Source organism: Theobroma umbraticum, unplaced genomic scaffold (assembly GCF_002168275.2).
Source record: "Theobroma umbraticum cultivar Fairchild unplaced genomic scaffold, ASM216827v3 scaffold_51.0, whole genome shotgun sequence".
Taxonomy (NCBI): Eukaryota; Viridiplantae; Streptophyta; class Magnoliopsida; order Malvales; family Malvaceae; genus Theobroma; species Theobroma umbraticum.
In genome coordinates this window covers 3460338-3483091 of record NW_018397260.1, presented here as the reverse complement: position 1 = coordinate 3483091, position 22754 = coordinate 3460338, and the positions used below count along the sequence as shown (strand labels likewise).

The 22754-nt window shown below is 30.4% G+C and overlaps 2 protein-coding genes across 7 annotated transcripts in view; one reads left to right on the top strand and one right to left on the bottom strand.

The window, feature by feature from the left end:
- LOC110416810 (TOM1-like protein 3) overlaps nt 1–1198 on the bottom strand; it is a 9528-nt gene extending 8330 nt beyond the window's left edge. Inside the window, exons 1-2 of one of the 6 annotated variants that reach the window (XM_021428912.2) lie at nt 950–1198; nt 292–457 (exon numbers count right to left, since the gene is read on the bottom strand). In XM_021428912.2, coding sequence (XP_021284587.1) covers nt 292–401 — 110 coding nt within the window. In that variant the 5' untranslated portion in view covers nt 402–457; nt 950–1198. Of the gene's footprint in view, nt 1–291; nt 458–841 lie in introns of all 6 variants that reach the window. The other 5 variants (XM_021428911.2, XM_021428909.2, XM_021428910.2 and 2 more) reach the window with 5 other exon arrangements.
- An 18749-nt stretch (nt 1199–19947) lies between these two features.
- On the top strand, nt 19948–22459 carry LOC110417231 (2-oxoglutarate-dependent dioxygenase 19-like). Its single transcript, XM_021429468.1, has 4 exons — nt 19948–20175; nt 20437–20657; nt 21427–21757; nt 22208–22459. Exons 1-4 carry the CDS (start codon nt 19948–19950, stop codon nt 22457–22459), a joined length of 1032 nt encoding a protein of 343 aa, XP_021285143.1.
- The last annotated feature ends 295 nt before the right edge of the window (nt 22460–22754 follow it).

Below are 22754 nucleotides of genomic sequence, written 5' to 3'. Positions count from 1 at the left end.
TATGCTAGCCAAAGATGTATTGTATCACAAATTTGACCGAACACAAACAAATAACGATTACAACTTCCCTTCAGCAAACAAGGGTTGAAAGTTTGGAAATTACCCAAGTAGCCCACATTGCATAACTTAAACCACAATTCAAATAATCCTGGTAAGAATATTTGTGCTTCCAAATAAATCAATTATCCATTTCCCAAACAAAAAAAAATTCACACTCATAGATGCTAAAATGTATTAAAAAAAACAGAATTAGCAAATGTACAGCAGAAAGGCCAAGCTAAAAATTGATACCCTGGATCCATGTTTATAACGTCGCATAGCTCCATGGTTACAGCCCAATCTGGACCAATCAGCATGTCACTAGTTGCCCTCTCAGCACATGCTGCCGCGTTGTTAGCCATGACCACCTGCCTCTTTTATAGAGTACCAAAAACCCTGATTATTCTATAGGCACAAACTACACGAAAATCAATCACAAAATCACTCAATATCATGAATTGAGGCAAATTTCATGACTTAAAATAAAATAACTGAAGATCACATACTAAGTTAGCAGTCATCAGAATCAGCTCTAGAACATGATCATCAACAAAGCCAATTGAAATTAAATGAAACTATAGCAAGTATAACCCTATAGAATAATAACAATCTTTATAAAATACTTGATAACAAGGATACCAAGCTATAAAACCCCAGAATTCTAAGCCCAGGATTACCCCAAAAATTTATGCATATCCCTTAATACCACACTTATCGGATAGAAAGAAGAAAACCCAGAACAGTAATCAAACCCCAGAAAGAAAATGAACAAAATTGAGAGCAATTCAGATAAAAAAGCAACCTTCAATATCAGGTTCTTGCCCCAAGTGATCAAACCGATAAAACCCAAACTTCACCAAACAAGAAATACCAAGAAGCCTTTGAAGGGTTTTCGGACTGAGGATCTTACCTAACGACAAAGACCCAGAAGAAGAGAGAGGACGATTGATCGTGTAGTATGTTTATATGAAGAATGACTTCTGAATTTTTTTTTTTTTCTGCGCTTTCTCTTGGACTTGGTTGAGGGGCTTGCTTTTGTTTCGGTGAGGTGTTTTCTTTTTCTTTTTTTTTTCCCCTTTTTCCAATTTTGGCTTTGCGTCAGCTTTTGGGTAGCTATAGAATCAGATTGGACTTTTTTTTTTTAAAGAAAAATACTTTTAATTTTAAAGTGGGAAAGAAAACAGAGCAAAGGAGTTAGGCACAATTTTCTCTGGTTTTTATATTTTTAACCTAAAAAAAATTCTCTACTACAGGCTGTGATGATGGTTTGGGTGACCAAACTATTGTATTAAAAAAAATAATGCTTCTCTATTAATCTATTCTTTGAAATAAAATACTAATTCATTTTTATTTTTTGTTTGTGTTAATATATTCATATATGAAAAACATTACATTACTATAACGTATAGTAACTTTAATGCAATCACAACAACATTTTGATGAAATTTAAAAGTAATACCTTATAATATCTCCCCTTTTAAACTTCAATTTATATTATTTTTTTAAAAAAAATACATAAATGGACCAAATAAATAATCTTTGAATCTAAAAAATTAAAGGTCGGTCGTTAAAAACAAATGCTAGTGGTGCAACATCAGGCTTTAAACAATTTATTTTTCATTATAATAATCCTCTATAAATACAGTAGTAGCATTGATTTTATGGAATAAAAGGGTTTCCTATTTTGACTTTTCTTTAATGGGCGGAGGAGAAACCACTAATCAAAGGCGTGGAACCGCGTTTTTTTGTAGTTAAGGTCCCACTCTAAGGAGAGCGAGAAGAAATGGTTGGAAGTTTAATCTAACTAGATGTCAAAGGAAACGTAGGCGTGGGACCCCTGAACCGTGCACATTGGTTGACCCTGTCCGCACCAGAGATTAGTCAGATAGAAAGTCATGGTCCAAGTATATATCCAAGGTGTTTTGGTTGGATAGCCCAGGCTGCAGAAGGATTGATGTAGTTTCTCTGTCATGATCAAGGAGAAAAATTATACAGTTTTTGTTCACATTTTGGGGATGTGTTGGAGGATTCTAGAATGGGAAGAAGGAAGAAAAAAGAGTGGAAAAGTAAAATGTTTATAAAAAGATTACGAGAACCATTTGGGTCAGTTGTATCCAAAGAATTTTTTGGGCAAACATGAATAGACAAACAAAAGTTAAATGCATCGCCATGCGTTCTGCAAAATTCGAGTCTTGAATCTCACGTGGATCAAAAAATAAACTCACGACGCACCCTGAACAGTCCCTCAGCATGCAGCCACAATCTACCGACCCTCGTTCCATCCTGGTTTTCCCTAGCTGATCCATTAATATTGAATTTCATCTTGTTGGGAGTAGGTTTATCTTTTTGGACGAATTTTCTTTTCCCTTTCTGATCAAAAAACTTTCTTTATGAATATTCTTTCGTATTCCAAACGTACATGTAATAACTATACAACCATCTTTTTGTTCTCATTGCTATGGATCAATTACCAGAGTCTTCCATGTTGAATTACACAGTTCCAAAACTCTTGTTAATGGTGCTTCAAGAATGTAGAAAAAGAGAAAATATATTATTTTTTCTGACTTGCAGAAATATTGACTACCTTATACTGAAAAAACTTTTGCATGCCATTTATTATATAAAGATAATATCTCTATTTTGCTAGGATAGAGAGATATAGTATCTCTCTAAATCTTAATTGCATTGGGAAACTTTATCCCTCGTTGTTAAGATATGGATTATTAAATGGTTAATCTAATTCACATTTAAACAAATTAAATTCAAATTTAATTGATCCTATCCCAATTATTAGAATAATAATCTAATAAATAAATTTCTTAATTATTTAATTAAAAATCAAAATAATATCCATCATTAATATAAATAAATATTTGTTAATTATTTGTAATAATTAACATAGTTGCATTCCATGTGGACACAACACATTTAAATGCAATATTTTCCACTCGTACACATTGGTATCAACGTGTACAACTCCCAATCTAACTCATCCTCCATTCATTGTCATATAGAGAAAATAAAATGTGTAAAACCAATCTAACTCATCCTCCATTCATTGTCATATAGGGAAAATAAAATGTGTAAAACAACTCCCAATCTAACTCATCCTCCATTCATTGTCATATAGGGAAAATAAAATGTGTGACCAACGAGAAAAAGGTACCAGTAAGCAATGAGATATTAAGTTACCATTTTACTAACATAACGCCACTCAAGTTCTCATCATAATCAAATCATCTAAATCACTCAAGATTTTGTATCTCTGACCCCTCGCATAGATAAAAGCTATGTAGAATCTCTTTATGCATTTAAACTTATGGTTATATCAAACAATTACAACATGTTTGATTAGGGGAATGGAATAGCTATTTTCTTCCTATTTTTAATCATTTTTAACACTTTATTTGGTTCGAAGGAATGGCTATATATTCCTTGGAATGGCCATTCAAGGAGATGAGGAAATAGCTAATATCAAGGCCCTTTTAGTATTGGCTATTCCAAGAGGCAAGGAATAGAGTAAAGATATTAATAGGCAAAAATACCCGTTAATAATTTTAAGAATTATCATACTATATAAAATACAATGTATTCATTTTTTACAATTTCATTCTCTCTCTACCCAACTACCTCTCTCCTTCTCTCACTAAATTAAAATGAATTTAAAATTTAAAAATAAAAAAGAAAAAAATAAAATGAATTTTAAATAAAAAGGTTTAAGTTTTAATTACAAATTATAAAAAATTAATATTTTAAACTTAAAATTAAATTAAAATTTTAATTATAAATTTTTATATTTTAATATTTTAAAATAAAAATAAAAGAATAAAAGAATAAAATTATTATTTTAGTTATAAATTATTAATATTTTAAATGAAATATAAATTATTAGTATTTTGTAAATTAAAATAAATAATCATATTAATATTTAAATATCAATTTATTAATATTTTAATAAATTATAAAAAATAATATATATTTTTAAATTTGGAGGAAGAGGGATTTAAACTCTACTCTTTAAGTAGGGGATTAAGCATCATCTAATAAACCAAATGCTTGGATGTAAAAAAAATATTTTAATTTAAAAATTAAATATTATAATAAATGGTATTTTTGTCATTTATCATTTATTATTTAGCTATTCCTAAAACTATTCATACCAACCAAATATTAAACTAATTCATAATAGCAATTCTTATTCTATTCCATTCCCATGAACCAAACCATATAATAGTTAGATCATCTTTTATCTTATTCGTATTGAATCACTATTCCATTCTTACTTTATTCTTTCTACAAACCAAACACAGCTCTAATGTTTAATAATCACCCAAGCAATGAGTTACAGCCCGTGTATATGTGATGTTTACTAACTCATCCTTGGGTACTCATGCCAATCCATTAAGATCTAAGTGCTTTATTTGTTATGCTTCGCTAAATCACATCATTCCTAACCCTTGAAGATCATGCTAAAGTAGCAACACTAAATTGATAACTCTATGATATAGTGTTATTTACCCAATTTTGGTTATCAAAAATAGCTAAGCCTTTGTATTTTTAAGTTAATCTTAGGTAATTTTTATATTTTCTTTTATTTAGTTTAATACTTTTAAATTATTTGTAATTTGAGTAATTTGAGCTCATTTTCATATTAATAATTTTAAATTGAGAAATCTCTTATTTAGTCTCGATTTTGAAGGTTCTCAAATGTTAAGAATTTTATGGAAGTGACATATGCAAGATGATGAGATGTAGAATTTGTTGAGCATGTTGCGGTCTTTTTACTATAACTTTCTCTACTTAACTTCAAATGAGGTGATTTTTAGACAAATAGAAAGCTGAGAGAAAGGGTTATAATTTGTCTGTTTATTACTTTTCCCAATTTGAAGAAGAAGCTGTTTGGACTACCTTTCAAAACTATGCCGTTTGGACTACTACCCTTCCCCCAAAATGACACAGTTTAACATATAACAACCCTTGGTATAAAAACTCCATTTTCACTTCCCTTCCCCATTTTCCTCTCTTTCTTTCTCTGTTGACCTTGTGGCTACTCCACCTTCTCTCTAAAATCCTTATTTTTTCTCTCAACTTGATCAAAAGCCCCTAAAAGCTCTTTTACCCATTGATATCACCCCAGGCATAACCCCAAAAGCTACACTTCTTCTTCTCCTTTCTTTCAATTGAGAAATGGAAAGGAAAAATGACCTTAAACCCTCCCAAAAAAATCCATAAGTCCTATGAAAAGCAAACTCTTCTCTACCTTACCCCATTCCTATTTCATGTATATTTTTTGTTGATTTTTTTGGTTGGAATTGTGATATTGTATGCAGCTAACAGAAGAACTAGGTTTCAGGATTTTTCAGTAAGGTTTCTAAGGTTTTTGAAATTTGTCTTTTTTTTTTTTAGAATCTGTCACTTTTTTGAAAATATTTTTTTTATATGGAGGTTGAAAATATCATCCTAGGCAACCGGTCAACTTTGATCCTAAGATGATTTTGCCTCTACCATGTGTGATTTCATGCACCTAGCAGAGCACTTGCATTGTACGATTTTCGGTATTTGCTAGCTAGCTTTTTTTCATTCTGTTATTGTATGCCTTAATCATCATTTTGTCTGTTTTGGTCCTATTTAATTTGATTTTCTTCTAATTGCCTCTCTTGGACTTGTTTTTAGGCCACAAACTCAAGGATTAAGACATATTTTAAAACCCGTTGGACTTGGACTTAAACTATGAAATAATTAAAGTAAAATAAGATAAAGACAGATAATAAAAACAAATGCAAAATAAAAGTACATATAAATTAAAATTGTGTCTACAAAAGTTACTCAATAAAAAAGGAGATTATGCACTAATTGATGGGCTAAAAGTTCAGGTGTCTAAATTAATATGTTAAGCCTATCAAATTTTTTTTTAAAAAAGAAGTAAGTCTATTAATGCAAAGCCACTAAGTTTTAATATAAATATAAACCTATCATAACATATGATATCTTAATAGTCTAACTTAATAACCTATCATAACATATTACATCTCAATAGTTCAACCCAATATCTAATATGTTAAGTAGCAATTTAAAAGGTAAATAAAAATAAAAAAGTTTTCTCAAAAAGCTACTCATTTTGTATAGAAAAAATAAAGTAAAAACCATGGTTATCATTATCGTACGATATGTGATACGTATGGTATAATACGATATGTGATACATATGATATAATACGATATGTGATACATATCGGATAATACGATACGATACTAGTAAAAAATGATATGTAATTGTATTGCATTTGATCAAGTATTGAAATGTATTGTACGATACACGATATGTATCTTACGATACGAAAGTATATTGTACGATATAGTTGATACACGTTTTATAAGCTTATATTTAATTAATTATTAAAAATTTTAATTTTTTATTATTTCTTTCAGTTAGAACATGAAAAATTATATTTTATGAGTTTCAATTTTAAGATTTTAAACAAAAAATACTGCAAAAATTGAATTCCCCTTTAATTTTAAAATGATAAATGTTTTTTAATTTTTAATTATTAAATTAATATGATAAATGTATATTTTATGTAAAAATTTATATTCCCTTTAATTTTAAAATGATAAATTTTTTTAATTTTTAATTAATAAATTAATATGATAAATGTATATTTTATTTAAAAATTTATATTCCCTTTAATTTTAAAATGATAAATTTTTTTATTTTTTAATTAATAAATTAATATGATAAATGTATATTTTATTTAAAAATTTATATTATTAAAGAATATGTGAAAAGTTTAAATTAAAAAAATATTTATCTTTTCAATTGCCTTATAATCTTCATTTTTGTTAAAAAATATAATATTTTTTATTTTTTTTATTTTACTTATATATAAATATTATTTATAATTAATTTTTAAATTTATTACCGTATCTTACAATGCGATACCATACTTGATACTAAAAAATAAGATTTCAATACACAATACGCATCTCCATTTAATAATTATGGTAAAAGGATCATTTATTTGAATTTAAAAAATTATTTTCTCTTTTACTCTTGTGCATAGAGAGTAAAAAAGACTCATTTTATAATTTTGTTCAGTTATATATATATATATATATATGACACTATTATTATTATTAATGTGCATTTTTTCATACATTCAATATTTTATAAATTTTATTTAATCTTTTAAATAAGTGAAAATTAAATTATATATAAAGTTCTTTTTAACTGTTTAATATCTTATTCTATTTAACTTTCTCTGTAAAAATGTTTTAACTCCACCCCTGATTTGAGGTGGGGAAAATGTTGGATTAACATGTTTCACCGTTCATCATGTCGAAGAAGAGAGTGAAAAATATGATTTGTACCAAGGAATAAACAAAAGATGACGATGGAAACTTGAAGGCTGACAGAATAACAATTTTTCTTGCTAATTTGGCTATATATATATTTATGTATTATAAAGACACGATAGAAAACCAAAATTAATAAGAAATTTTTCTTACCTGATTTCATTAAAAGTCTCGTCTGATTTACTTGTTCCGGAATTCCATATAGTTTACATTTTGTAAGAGAAACCGATGCCACTGGTCTGAGCTTAAAGACAAGAAGAATGTAAGATAAGGGGAATGTTTATTCTTATTGTAGAGAAATACAAATCAGCAGCGGATTAATTATGGACTTGGGATAAAATTGGATCTGCCAATGAATTAGGTGCTTGGGTCAATGGTGATTGGAGATGAAAAATTAATCTTAAAAGATCTATTTTTGCTTGGGAAAGAGTTCAATGGAGTGGATTTGTTGCAGATGATTGCAGGTATCATTTTAACTAAAAATTTGGAAGATAAACTTGTTTGGAAAAATTCTGTGGATGGCTCTTATTCTTCCAAGTCTTTCTATAATGTTGTTTTCGGCTCTGGCGATACAAATCAGACTTGATGGAAAGCCGCTTGGGCTGGGCTTGTTCCGCCAAAGGTGGAAAGGTTTTGCTGGCAGGTTATTAGAGGGAGAGTTGCAGTTAAAAGTGAGCTGGCTAAGGGACGAATTGTTCATAACAAACCATCTTGTTGCGTTTTATGCCTCAAAGAATTGGAAACCGTCGATCACCTGTTTTTTAAATGTCCTGAAACATGGAAAATATGGGCTGCTTGGTGCAAATTGTAGAATATTTCATGGGCCAGTCCTCCTGATCCGTCTACTCTCTTTTTAGCATGGAACTCCGTGCATTTTGTTAAGCAAAATTGTGACATCTGGAGAATGAGTTTCTTTGCAATTGTTTGGTCTATATGGTTAGTACGGAATGAGGTTATTTTTAATGGTAGCTATTGGGACAGTGTGCAAACGTTTGAAATTGCTGGAATAAGAATTGCTTGGAGGTCCAAATCTAAATGGAAAGAAGATTGCCATGATTTTTAAGACTTATATAGATGTCTTCAACAGTTTAATGTTGCTATTGAAAAGGACCAAAGAAGAAATAGTGTGGTTTGGAAAAAGCCATCGACTGGATTTTTAAAATTTAACATTGACGGTGCGGTGCAGGAAAATCCAAAAAAATGAGGAATTGGGGGAGTTCTCAGGGATGATCAAGGACAAATCCTTACTGAATTCTCTAAGAATGTGGGGCTTGGGGTTGCTAATCAAGCTGAATTTTTAGCCATTAAAGAGGCTTTTCTTATTTTCGCTGCCTCAAGATGGGTTACTACTCATGGTCTGATTATTGAAAGTGATTCAACCGCTGCTATTAAATGGATAAAGACCCTGCTTCGGCTCCTTGGAGGCTGAGAAACCTGGTTCTTCATTTAAATTCTCTGGCTAGCAAAGTTAATCAATGGGATATTCAACACATTCTTAGATCTGGGAATTCTATTGCTGATTCCCTTGCCAAAGCTGGAGTTGAAAGAGTTGATGATCTGCTGAGTGTTCATCCTGTTGAAAATAATTTTTGAGTTGTCTACTTTTTGATCTTGTTGGCTTCGTTTCTTCGGACTTTGGCGGATGATTGCTGATTTTTGTTGCCTTGAGTTTTGTTTTCTGCTGCCTACTCCTTTGGGCTGCTTTATGTTGTTGGAGCTGTTGTCTCTTTTTTCCCCGGCTGATTTTTTTGTTTCTTTTGTTATGTTGTGCTTCTCTCGTCATCTTTTCCTTTGGTTGTCTTGTACACGGTCATTTGTTCTGATTCGGGGCTGTGGAGTTTTACAGAGTGTCTTTCATGTGGGAACTTGTCTTCTTATCTTTGGAAGAGTGGTCCTGCATGTTTATGTTTACTATTCAATAATATTTTCTTATCCTTCAAAAAAAAAAATATGGACTTGGGATATAGAGAGACCTTCCCGAGAGGAACGGGCGGCTTCTTCTTGTTTGTGCTGGTAACCATTAGGCCCAACTGCCATTGGGTCACAAAAAACTATGAAACTAGTAAGTGGGATTTAGCTTTCAAATTGGATCTGGGTACCTAAGACACCATGAACCTAACCAGAAACAAGCTTATGTACGTACACACACTTTTTAGAAAGATCCTGTCAAATTAAAATCCATTCTCATCGACCACTCTGTTACTGCAACTTGTATATACTCTAATTTTCTATTATAACTTTAATTAAGAATTTTTGTATGGTACGGAACTAAGTTATACAAGTTGCCTTCAAGTCAAAACAAAATCTTTCGGGGAAAACTAGGCAATTGTTGAAGCAGAGTAGTCAATGAACCTTCAAGGTTACCAAGGAACAATCAACACGACTGTAATCAGGTTGTAAGCTACTCCATTTTAAAATCTCGGAAGGCAAATAGGGACAGCGACGGCAATAGTCACGGATCCATGTACATGCGAAACAACTTGGAAAGTGAATATGAAGATAATTCTTTAGACTTTGAAGCGTATGATGTTTTAGTTTTGAGGATATATAAGAATAGAAACATTGTACTTCTATATTTTAATTTTTACCTTAAAGGAAAATTTACAAAAATCTAGATTGTACAAATATTTTTTGAGTTTGAATTTGGGAATAAAAGGTCTTCGACTCTGGGTTTAGGAGGCTCCTTCTGCATGACGCTAGAGTTGGCAAGAGCTAGAGTTAAGTTGTTTATGTCACGCAAGAGGATGTCCCATTGTATCAATGTTTCTGATGATTAATAAAGTTTTTCACTTGAATTATGTAAAAAAAAATACTACATATTAAGACTATAGCTAGGAGCGATTGTAAGCGATTCTGTCGCTTTATATGCTTTCTACATACTACAGTGGCTTGACATAATTGGATGCTTTCTACATATATTTATAACTTCAAATATCAGTCGTTTTATATGCATTTTTTTTGCCGGAGAGGACTTTTTATGTACAGTCAATTAATAATGCAAAAATACTGTGAAATGAGGATAAAGACGCTTATATCACATATTAAACATAATCATATGGTAATCACCTAGGCTACTTTGACCAATTAATAAAACGTGAAACGTGCACATAATGACGCACAGTCCACATAGATTGCTAGCAATATTTAATCCCCAAATGCAAAGCTTGATCAAATTGTTTTCACTGCGGATAGAATTAAACTCGCGATCATTCCCACAAATAAAATACAGCCGACGTTGTTGAATTGAATACCGTAATGAGAGCGCAGCTGCCTTCATCACAATTCTGAGCTCATCCAGGATACGAAGATTCAAGCGTTTTCCACGTCTTTGGTTAAGGAATAATCAGAATTTGATGCATGCTTACAAACAAACAAGTCTTCACCAATAAAGACAAGAGTATGTGATCACCAGCAACTTGTATAATTATACAATACGAATAATTTGTTTCATGTTTAGGACGAGGTTGTTGTAACCAACATTAGGAGTTTAATTGGTATTGTAATTAAAATTTCGGTTGATCAATACAAATGGTCAAATAATCACTAGTATAATATCAAGCAAAATAAAAATTACGATTAAAAATTTCAATTATAGTGAATTTATTCACAATTACAAAACCATGTGTAATTACAATTAAAATAGCAATTAATTGCACAGCCGTCAATCAAACACAACTTCAAACTGGCCTTAAATAATAAACAATTAAGTGCCCATGCCTCCATCCAAATTACTAGATATACCTAATCATGTACTAGATTATGTTTCAAATAAAGTTCATTAGCTAAATTAACTAATATGACCAATGTACATGAATCATGCCATAGTAGGAAGACGCGTAATTGTTGTTGTTAATGTTGCCTGCCATGGTTGTTCTCCATCACCACTACGAAAGGATCTGGCTGAAAGACAGTATTTAATATCAGCATGTTCCAATAAATTAAAATTTTAATTGATGTCCAGTGGTGTATAATTCCAAAAAAGAAAAACTTTTAAAAAGGAATCAAAATCAAATAATTTTTTCAATGTGTATAAATATAACTTTATAGTATATATATGAAAGAAATTAATAAACAAATCAAAAAAAAAATTAAACAAAACCAACATAATTGTACTAAATTCACACACATAACATATTGAAATTTGAGTCTGGAATATAAAACATTTAGGACTTTTTTTTTTATAGTATTGAGGGAAGGCTGGGTTGACGTTATAATATTGAACTAAAGGGAAAAAAAAGATGAGTTAATCCATAATCCTTTGGGGTGATTTTTTTGGTGGTTTTGGGAATTTCAAGTGGGCCTTTAATTTGTCCCCTGCTGATTTTGCCTCTTGGCTTTTTTAACAAAAAACTTTGTCTTATGAATTAAAAATGAAAGGAGTTCCATATTATTTATAATCATATGAAAACAAAAGAAAATACATAGAATTGGTTGACACATGATATTTTATGTTTTTCTTTCACTTTTTAGTACTAAAGACATTTCTAATATTTTCTCTTATATGATTTAAATTCTTTTTGACACCTACAAAATGACGAGAGAGGAGATAGGATAGAGAAGAGATATGAGGAGAGAACAAGCCATTGGAAGAGAGAAGAAAATAAAATAATAAAATATATAAGAACAATAAACAATAAAAAATTAAAACTAAAACACTGAATTAGAGATAACAAGATGAAAAAAAATTGAACAAATACATGATTTATACTTAGTCTTCTATTTGGTTCCTTGTTTTTCATTTTTTTCTCCTAATTGTTTCTTATCTTTTTTAATCAATTTAAAAAAAACACACATGGTTAGTTGACAAGTGGTATCTTTGATTTTCCTCTTTTTTTTTTTATTTTTTGAATATTTGGTACTAAAGGCATTTCTAATATTTTCTCTTATTGGCACCTAGGAAATGAGGAGAGATCAGATTATTAAATAAGAAAATAAGAAAAATTAAATAAGCAAATTGGACAATAAAGAAGTTAAAACTAAAACATTGGGTTAAAGATAAAAAGCAAAAAAATTGAACAAAACATGATTTATACTTATTTTTCTTATTTTTCCCTTATCTTCTTCTTTTCCTCCCTCTTTTACAGTTTCTTTTCTTTTTAATTTCTTTAAAAATAATTATAATAATATAACATTTAAAAAAATCTTAAACTATTTAAAAAAAATTAAATAAGCCCTTATATATTTATCACGGTCAATTAAACTCTTATATTTTTATTTTGAGCCAAATAAATCTTTATATGTTTATTTTAAATTAAATAAGCTCTTATGATTAGTGATTGACTTAGTTAAAATGCTATTTGTTATTTTATATTATGTAATATTAACATGACAAGCTAACATATCATAATTAGGGATAATGTGACATGCTAATTTGATATGATAATATAGCTACGTGATATTTTTCACTTTCCTCATCAATACCATGTTAGTGCTATGTAAATATAAAATGACAAGTGATATTTTGATCAGTGATAATTAATCAATCACTGATGAGAAAGACTTATTTAATTCAAAATAAAAATACAGTAACTTAATTGAATATCATAAAAGAATAAAAACTTATTTAAATTTTTTCGAATAGTTCAAGAGTTTATTTAAACATTATGCTAATTATAATTTATAATAAATTGAAAAGATAAAAGAGACTAAAAATTAATTTGATCACGCAATTTATATTTTTTTTATTTGTCTTCAAAATAATTATAATTCCTACACATAATGTAAGGGAACACGAGAAATAGTTATCTATCTTATTAATAAAAAATTTTGCCCCTGCTGCAGTACGCCAGCTTTTTACTAATTAAAGGAGATGTAGGGATGCTTTTACTTACAAGGAGCTGGCGTAGGAAAATCATTTATCATTTTAGTATAAATTAAATTATATATACTTTATTACTGAAATAATATATTTATCTTTCAAAAGTTAAGAAATAAAATGTTTAGTATATTATATAAATAATTATATAGCTAAGTAAAAATTAAAAATAATGTTATTTTTTAGGAAGCCTTGGGCGACTTAAATTTGAACCTCTTGCTTTGATTTTTATTCTTTTTATTGAAAAGCATCTATTCTATCCTACATTAATTCTGTTTTTCAATATAAACAATTGTATTAATAGGGTGGGGGATGCGTTGAAGATAGGCTTTTTGGTCGTTCCCTAATCACTTACATTGAACCTCACCTTAAAAAAAATACCTAAACTAAAGGTTAATTAAATTAATTCTTATGTACTATAAATATTTTTGTTTTGAAAATTAAAGCTTTCATTCCATTAATGAAAGAAGAACAAGGGATGCCATTGCCAGTCTCCATAACATAATAACGGAGACTTGCGTTGGCATTCCTACAACAGAACAAGTAATGTCAATGCTGATCAACGAGAAACACCAAAGTCTCCTATACGTAAAAGACCTATTCCTAATTATGTACTGTTGATATAAAAATATGTTTTTCATCTCTAACACGACAAATTTAAATAGAGGCCTATTTTTGTATATCATGCTAACTCAATAAATTGAGAAAAGACACTTGGTTAAAAAATTACCATAATCTCATCTAATTTACATGAGATTCACTAATGACTAATGTTAATATATATGCTGCATAAATAATAATTTAAGAGATTTATAAATATATTGTTAAAGGTGTATGTGTTTAAGAGTTTGGAGAGTGCGCTTAATAATTAAAATTAAGAACAAATAAATATTTAGTTCAATAATAAATATATATATCACTGTTTAAATAATTAGATATAAATTTGTCTCTCTAACCTATCTCATCAGTGCAATCTCTTTGCAGCTTCGTTTATCTTATAAACTTAATTACGTAATCCAAGGCTATGCATGCTGTCGTCGAAATGGAACATATATCAAGATCATTGTAATCAGAGGCGGATGCCCAAAAATTTTCAAAATTTTTTATATATTATATATTTTTTATCTTCACAGTCTTTTAAAAATTTTTAATTCTTATTCTTCTTTATCTTTGACCTCTTAACAAAAATTAGTTAATTCCACTCTTCATTGAAATCCAATTAGCTTTCCATTGTGGTAAAAAAAAGATAATGATCAATCGAAACAAATAAAATAAAATACAGCGTATAATGTTGAATGCATATGGTCACCGATGTGAAATTAAACACATTGATTTTGCATTATCTATTACAAATAGATATACCTTTGCAGAAAAGTATGACGACCAATAGACATGTTGGAGTTGCCTTCAAGAAAGTTACTGTTCATTGACAACTAAGTGGTGGGAAAACCTTATTACAATAGAGGAGGCTGACTGACGTACAAATTAATTAATTCCATGAAATAACTATTTTTAAAGAGATATTCCATTCCAACAATTAAAACTTAAAGATATATCAAAGATTTTGCCTTGAGCGATTGTCGTTGCTTTGTGGGTCTGCTAGTGCCAGCGTTTGTTTGTTGTGCTGGTCTTTAATGTTTGTTTTAGATTTGAAGGTGATTTTCTTCCTATGTTCTTGTCTGTTATACCTTTAGATCGCACGGGTGATATCAAGGCATTGTGAAGACACTTATATGTTGTGGAAGACACAAATTGTGGTGAGATTAGAAACTCGACTAAGATAAATCATCAATTTTTGTAAGGTTAGAAAATCTCAATAAATTAAAAAATAGTTAAAATTTCACTTTGATTGGCTAGATTAAAGATATTAAAACCTTTTGTTTGAAGCTAGAGAAATAAGCGCTTTTACTTAAGAAAATAATCTTTATTAATTCTCAACGTAAATGTCTTATAACTAAGCTTAAAAGTCTTATTTATAGTATTATAAGCTCACGTCTTAATAAAGTTCTATTTTACGTAATTTAGTATAACTAAAGTAGTTAACAAGAGATTTAAATAAAATTGGTGTTCTATTCCTAAGAAAAACATGACTAGTCTAAAGTCTTCATAGAAGAAAATAAAATAAAAAGGAAAATTTTATTATACCTATAGTTCCTAAATAATAATAGTAATCTAATAATATACTCTTGTATCATTCTCCCTAGATTGAAAAAAACTTATCTTCAAGATTCATGTCTTCTTCATAGTAAGGAGAGAGATCAACTACATTTAAAGTTGAAGAAACTTCACAATTTCCAAGAAGTTCGATCTTGTAAGCATTCTGATTAATACGTTCCAAAACTCAAAATAGTCCATCAGCTCGATGAGATAATTTTGCCCATGACTTAGGAAAATGTTCTTTCTTTAAGTGAATCCATATTAAGTCTCCTTTTTTAAAACTAGTTGGCTTTTTGTGCTTGTTGGCTTGCTTTTAATATCTGGTAGTTTGATGAATAATCTTCTCTTGAACTTCTTCATAAAGTTTCTTGATTTGCTTAGCACGTTCGTTAGTATCAGCACTATATTCACGAGTAGTTGGTAATGCAGGAAAATCTGAAAGACTAAAAAGGCTTTTTCCATACACTACTGCAAATGTATATTTTCCAGTGGTTTGGCTTACAAAATTATTGTATGAAAATTCTACTTATGCTAACACAAGATCCCATTGGTGAATGTGTTTACCCACAAAACTTCACAATAAGTTTTCCAAACTTTTATTGACCACTTTTATATGAACATCCATTTGAAGGTGACTTGTTGAACTAAATTGCAAGTTAGTCCCCATTAACCTTTAAAGAGTTTGCCAAAACTAACTCATGAACTTCACATCTTGATTTAAAGTGATGGTTTTTGGAATTCCATGAAGACGCATAATTTCTTTGAAATACAAATCAATTATGTGAGAAGTGTCATCTGTTTTATGGCATGACATAAAATAAGCCATTTTAGAAAATCTGTTGACGACCACCATTACAGAGTCCTTTTGCCTTTAGGTTCTGGATAAACTCAAAATAAACTATATACTCACATATACCCAAGGAGCTTTAAGAATGGTTTATACGTAACAATGTTTTGATTTCCAAGCTTGATAATATGACAAATATGACGCTTTTGAATAGGTTGGATGATATCTTACTGCAGTTTGGGCCTATAAAATTTTTCTTTCACAAGAGCCAATGTTTTGTCTATCCCAAAATGTCTAGTTAATCCTCCATTATGAGCTTGCCAAATTATATATTGGCGTAGAGATCATTAAAGGATGCATTGTTGATTATCTTTGAAAAGATACCCTTTTTGTCGGTAAAATTGTCAGTAAGGATGTTGAGAATTGCATTTTCATATTTTACCAAATTCAAGATCTTTCTCATACAATTCTTTTACAACTGCAAAGCCAACAACCTTTAATTATAAAGTAGGGAGGAGAGTAAGGTGATGACTTAAGGCATTAGCTAACCTGTTTTGCACACGTGGTTTATGGTTGAGAAAATTAGAAGGGCTTGAAGAAACTCACTCCAAGCTGCATGTCGGTGAGTTAAGGTGTTTGAGGGCTTCGTGATCAAAATACAAGATGAATTATTTTGGCAACAAATAGTGGCTGCATTGGTCCAAGGCTTGAATAACAGCGTAAAACTCTTTATCATACATTGAGTATTTCAATTTTGCATCATTGAGTTTCTCACTAAAAAAGGCAATAGGTTGTCCTTCTTAAGAAAGAACAACATCAATATCTACATTGGAGGCATCACAATTAACTTCAAACACCAAATCAAAGTTCGAAAGTGCAAGCATGGGAGCTTCTGTAATCCTTTCTTTCAATTCCTTAAAGCTATGCTTTGCCTTGATGTTCCATATAAAACTATCTTGTTTGAGGCATTCAATAAGCAGAGCAACAATAGAATTGTAAGTTTTGATGAAATGTCGGTAAAAAGAGGTTAATCCATGAAAGTTTCGAAGATCATGAGGTGACTTCGAAACTAGCCTGTTGACAATAGCATCAACTTTGCTTTAGTCCATTTCAATTCCTTGGCTTGAAGCAACATATCTCAGGAAGATAATTTTGGTTGTCATAAATTCACACTTTTTTTAAGTTAGCAAAAGCTTTTGCTCTCAAAGTACTTTAAAGATTGGTCGTAAATGTTCCAAATGCTCTTTTTGACTTTTACTATATACCAAAATATCATCAATACAACTAGAATAATTAACAAGAGATTTAAATAAAATAAGTATTTTATTCCTAAATTAAGCGTGACTACCTAAACTCCTTGCACAAGTAAATTAAATAAAATAAAAAATTTTGTTATATGTATAATTTTTATAAAATAATAATTTAATAATATACACTTGTATCAACTGGAGTGTATGATGATTTTGGAAGGGGGAGTGGTATTCCCTGAGTTCTTTCTATTGGTGTGTTTCTAGGTGACACATGGCTTCTGTTGGGTTTTTTGCAGTATTAGGGACAATTCTGTATAAAAACGGTTTGAACCGGGTCAATTTTGGTTAAATGAAAATCGCCATGATAGAGGGTTCTAATTGTACAACTTTTGAGAGGTTGAATGCTGTATTAAGTCGCATAGATGTGAGACTAATCAAGCATTCCTTCCCTTCTTGATTGAATGAAAATGAATCACCTTTCAAAAACCAAAATTTCTTTAAATCTTGAGATTACTTGATTGGAGTTTGTAAAATGGAAAAGACGTACTATGTCTCATTTTATGGCTAAGATTAAGTAAAAAGAAATATAATATATAAAAATCAATGATGCAAAAGCTTTTGCAAACTCTTACGCAATGTGCAATTCTTTATTCATTCAAGGACGAAGAACAATTAATATGATCAAACCCGTATGATTATGAAGTATAAAATAATTAAATCCCTTTCGCCACAGTGGAAAATTTTTTGAGTGTCATTCATCACAAAATAAATTATTCCAAATAATTGACTGAAACATAGTTCTTGGTCACCCCAGCCTCCAGTTAGTTACAAAAAGATAACTGATTACAAGTAATCACTTAAATTTTTTGAGTTTTATAATCTAAGCATTCTATTTTAAAAAATAACATTTAAGTTACATAAATAATTTATTTTAAATCATCTCATCGTATTAATTTTTTTTTCATATTAATATTTAGAGGTATTCAAGGATCAAGTGATCGAAGATGTAATTTTTTAAATCTTAATCTAACCTGGTCATGCCTGATTAACTTTTTTTTAATAAATATTATATTTTTATTAAATTTTAATTCTAAAATATATTTAAAATATTACAAAATAATAAAATGATAGTTGAATGAAAGAATCAAACCAAACTTTAAAAAAGAAGGTTGGATAGATCGAACCAAACTCAACTGGACTTGAATCATGAACGCCTCTACTAACATTACACCTTATCGTTTTGCACCAAGTGTCCATGTGTGACAGAAATTAAGAAAATAAAAAGAAAAGGAAATTGGGTGACATGGAAATAGAAAAGAAAAAAGTTTCCAAAATGATTTTATTCTGGAAAATTAGGTGACTAATTTTTCTTTATATAAAATAATGACATGAAATGTCACTACGAAGATTCGTTAATATTTACAAGTCGAATGATTATGAATATACCATTTAAGTAACGTTGATGACAAGACAAAGAAAACCCCAAAGATTTAAGTAAAGAATCCTTAAGAAAAAATTGTTGAAAAGAAAGATCCGACATATATAGAGGTATGCCGACGAGTCACGGCTTCGTTTGCTGAGGGAAGCCTTGAGCCTTTTTGTTTACGTCACTCTGGAGTCTCCTGCAAATTGCAATTGTAAAAGAATGAAAAAAATTAAACCTCTAACCCCGCCAACAACAAGATTCCCATTTCCATGTGCCTCTCCAGCTTCACTAACCTTGTCATTGTCTTTATCTACATAAATTTTTTTTAAGGACAAATTTATTGATTTCCGCAACCAGTTTGTTATTACAATTTTCTTACTTTTTTGACAAGAGACTTTTCGTGACCCCAAAATCTGAGTCTGAGTTGGGCAAAATAAAATTTATACAATCATCCAAAAAATAGATCACAGTTCACTGCCTTAGGACCATAACTCGGCAAAAAACAATATGAGACCAGAAACACAACACAACCTAATTAAGCAAACATAAATACAAGACCACGTAATTTTAATTATAAGAGTAAATTGTAAAAGGGTACAAGATTTTAATTGTTTTGCTAATTTGTGGAGGCGGCTATTGTTGAAGAGGTATTGCATACTCATCTACGATGAAATATTATTTAATTTCTTTAAAAATAAATGTTAAAAATCAAGATAGGGCATTTTCTTTTCTGCAATCTAATTATAGTAAGGAGGATTGTTGTTTTAAAAAAGTGGTATACTAATGACGGAGAAAAGTGGATATCTTTTGTTGATCAAGAGAAATAGAGACGGTAGGTATGGGTTTAATGATGTGAACTTTAAATATAATATATGAGAAGACTAATTTAGTTGGTTAGATACCAACTAATAACCAAGTGGATCTAAATAGTTATACTATTCTTTTTCAGGTCTTTTATAATGCAAAATAAAACAATAAATGGGTCCGGAATTCATCTATAAAAGGCGGCAAAGCACGTCCCTCCATGCATGCAAAATCCAGCTCTTCCCATCTCCAACAAGCTCTTCAATATTCTTCGTGCTTTGTGATCTTTGTCTGCTTTTCTTTCTCTTCTGTGACATATGGCTACCACGGTTGGGGTGCTTAGTAAAAAGTCATATGGTTTGAAAGACGAAGCCATTTCTCATTCCCTTGACTCCATGAATTCCGTCGATTTTGTTTCAGCCACTGATCATCATGATGAAATCCCCACAGTTGACTACTCTTTGCTATTTTCTGATGATCATGTTGAACGGGCTAATGCCCTGGAACACCTTGGCAAAGCATGCCAGGAATTTGGTTTCTTTTACGTATGACCCTCCAATTTTGTTCTCTTAGTTGGAATATTTTACTAGAGTCACTTTTATATACACGTTTCATAAAAGAAAACCATCTTGAAGATCCACACAGAGTAAAACAGTATTTCATTTATAGGATCGTGAGTGTTGACTAATTAAGAAATTGCATGCATATTTTTAACTTTTTATGAGAGGAATTGTTTCATTCTTTTCAGAAAAATTTATCTTGATATAATTCGTTTTATTTTAGTAGGAAATTTTTTATTTTTGCAGCTGGTAAATGGTGTTGCCGAAAGTGTGGTTGAAGGAGCATTGAAGGGAATTTCGGATTTCTTTCATCTGACAAAACAGGAGGAGAGGAGTGAGTACTTAAAGAAGAGTTCCAAGGATAGGATAAGGTGGGGTCTAAGAAGCCATGCTGGAGAAAACAGAGAGTTCCTAAAGGTAGTGGCACATCCCCAGTACCACTGCCCTAGCAAACCCGCCGATTTCAGGTATGTGAACCAACCTATCATTTTCTTTCTTCTTTTATGGATATAATTAACTTTGGTCATTGAGAAAAAAAAACTATTAACTATATACTAGTTACTTATATAGCTTATAATAATAAAAAAAAAACAACAGAGATTTCATTAACAATAAAAATAAGAGCAATTATATAACAGTGACCAATCCGTAGGTGATGGGAAACAGCTTAATGATATTTATATTTATAGTTATAAAAAGACATTACATCTCAATTTAATTCCCTTTTTGCTATTGAAATTAAGAAATTTAAAAAAGAGCAGTGCAATTTAATTAAAATTTTATTTTCCTAGTAATATATCCATAAATCTTTTTAAAGCTTTATATCTTATATTATATATTTGATTAACAGTATAATTATATATATATATTGATTATTTATTTGGAGCCTTAGAGTCACTTTCTTTTCTACGTCTGATCGATAGGTATTTCACTTATTTTGACATTGATTCGTTGAAGGTATTGAACTTTGGTGCTGAATTAAATGCATGACATTCTATTTAGAGTCTCAAATAAAGTTGCATGATCAGAATTCAGAAGCATAAGTTATCATTCTTTTTGTTCTGAATCATCTTAGATGAATAGAATAAAATAAAAATAAATATAACAAAAATGGAAATAACGAATCTCTAACCGTATCCTTAAATCAGGCATTCATCTTTAGATCAGTTATTTAATTTTATTAGAAATAAATAGTTGTTGATGGCTTCACATGGGGGATTTTCTATATATTGACAGAGATGCCATTGGAGAGTACTACAAACGGTTCCATGAGGTTGAACTTGGTTTAGCTAAAGCAATCTCAAAAATTTTAGGATATGAAGAAACCTATATTGAGAAGGAATTCAAGCTAGAAGCAGGCTTCGATGTTTCTGCCATGAATCTGTATCCTCCATCCTTCCACTCCAAAGGTTCCATCGGTGTCCCTGATCATACAGACCCTGGCCTTTTTGTTTCCCTCATACAAGATGTTAATGGCGGCCTTCAAGTGCTCTCTCATAATGGAAAGTGGATCAGTGTTAACATACCCCGAAACGCCATTTTCATAAACCTTGGGGATCATCTTGAGGTATATATACGCTTGAATTACTGACAAGTAGCATACTATTACTTATCCAGATCTCTTATTGGACGTTAATCTTACAAAAATTACACTAGATTAACCTATAACCAATTCAATTGGAAAACAATAGAAACATCCGGATTTGTGTAAAATCTAAGTGATTTTTAAGTCGAATTCAGGTTTTTCTTTATAAAAGACCTCTACAGGGGGAGAAGAACGAAAACTTTTTGGATAATACAAGTTCATAAGCCTTTTCTTTTCGTTGCTTAACCTTTGGATTACCTTTCTACGCCCTTTCTTGACCAACTCCCAACCGGTCAACCCACAAAGTTTGTTTTCCCAAAATCAGGTGCATGTCGATGTTTAATTGTTAATTCATTTTCGTAGATCGACGTAATTGATTATTAGGGTAGTATTATTGTTGTCCCTGTACAATTAATGATTTTTTTTTTGTAGATTTTAACCAATGGCAAGTACAAGAGTCATATTCATCAAGTGATCCTGGATAACAACGAAGTCAGAAGAATCTCCATGGCCACACTTCATGGGCCTTCACTGGACGCATTCGTAGCCCCAGCGCCAGAGTTCGTGGATGAGTCTCACCCACCAGCCTACCGAGGGGTGACCTACAAGGAATCCTTGGAGCTTAATGGTTACGATGAAATCGATGTCCAGTCATCTATTGCACAGCTTCGAATATCCATCTAATGTCATGAGCATAACTGAGAATATCGAATATGATGTGTTTACTAGCTGTTGATCGTCTATGTCTTAATTGTGTTCGACTCATCAACCGATCGTCATGTATATAGTAATGTAATATAAAAATGTTGTGTATTTATGATAGCTGTCCGTGTTTGGGAGAAGAGAAGAAGAATATAGTAATACAGAAAAGAAGCTTTTGTAGTTGTCCAATGGTTTGATGTGCTTCTCTTTTGGGGAATTTCTAGATTAGGTGGATTATGAACTCAAATGTAACTTTACTATGTTTCCTAATAAAGTC

What these genes read in the sequence shown, in the direction of transcription:
- LOC110417231 (XM_021429468.1), top strand. Translation starts at nt 19,948, where the DNA reads ATGGCTACCACGGTTGGGGTGCTTAGTAAAAAGTCATATGGTTTGAAA. An exon ending in AGGAATTTGGTTTCTTTTAC is followed by an intron (nt 20,176 to 20,436) that starts GTATGACCCTCC and finishes TTATTTTTGCAG; the next exon opens with CTGGTAAATGGTGTTGCCGA. An exon ending in ACCTTGGGGATCATCTTGAG is followed by an intron (nt 21,758 to 22,207) that starts GTATATATACGC and finishes TTTTTTTTGTAG; the next exon opens with ATTTTAACCAATGGCAAGTA.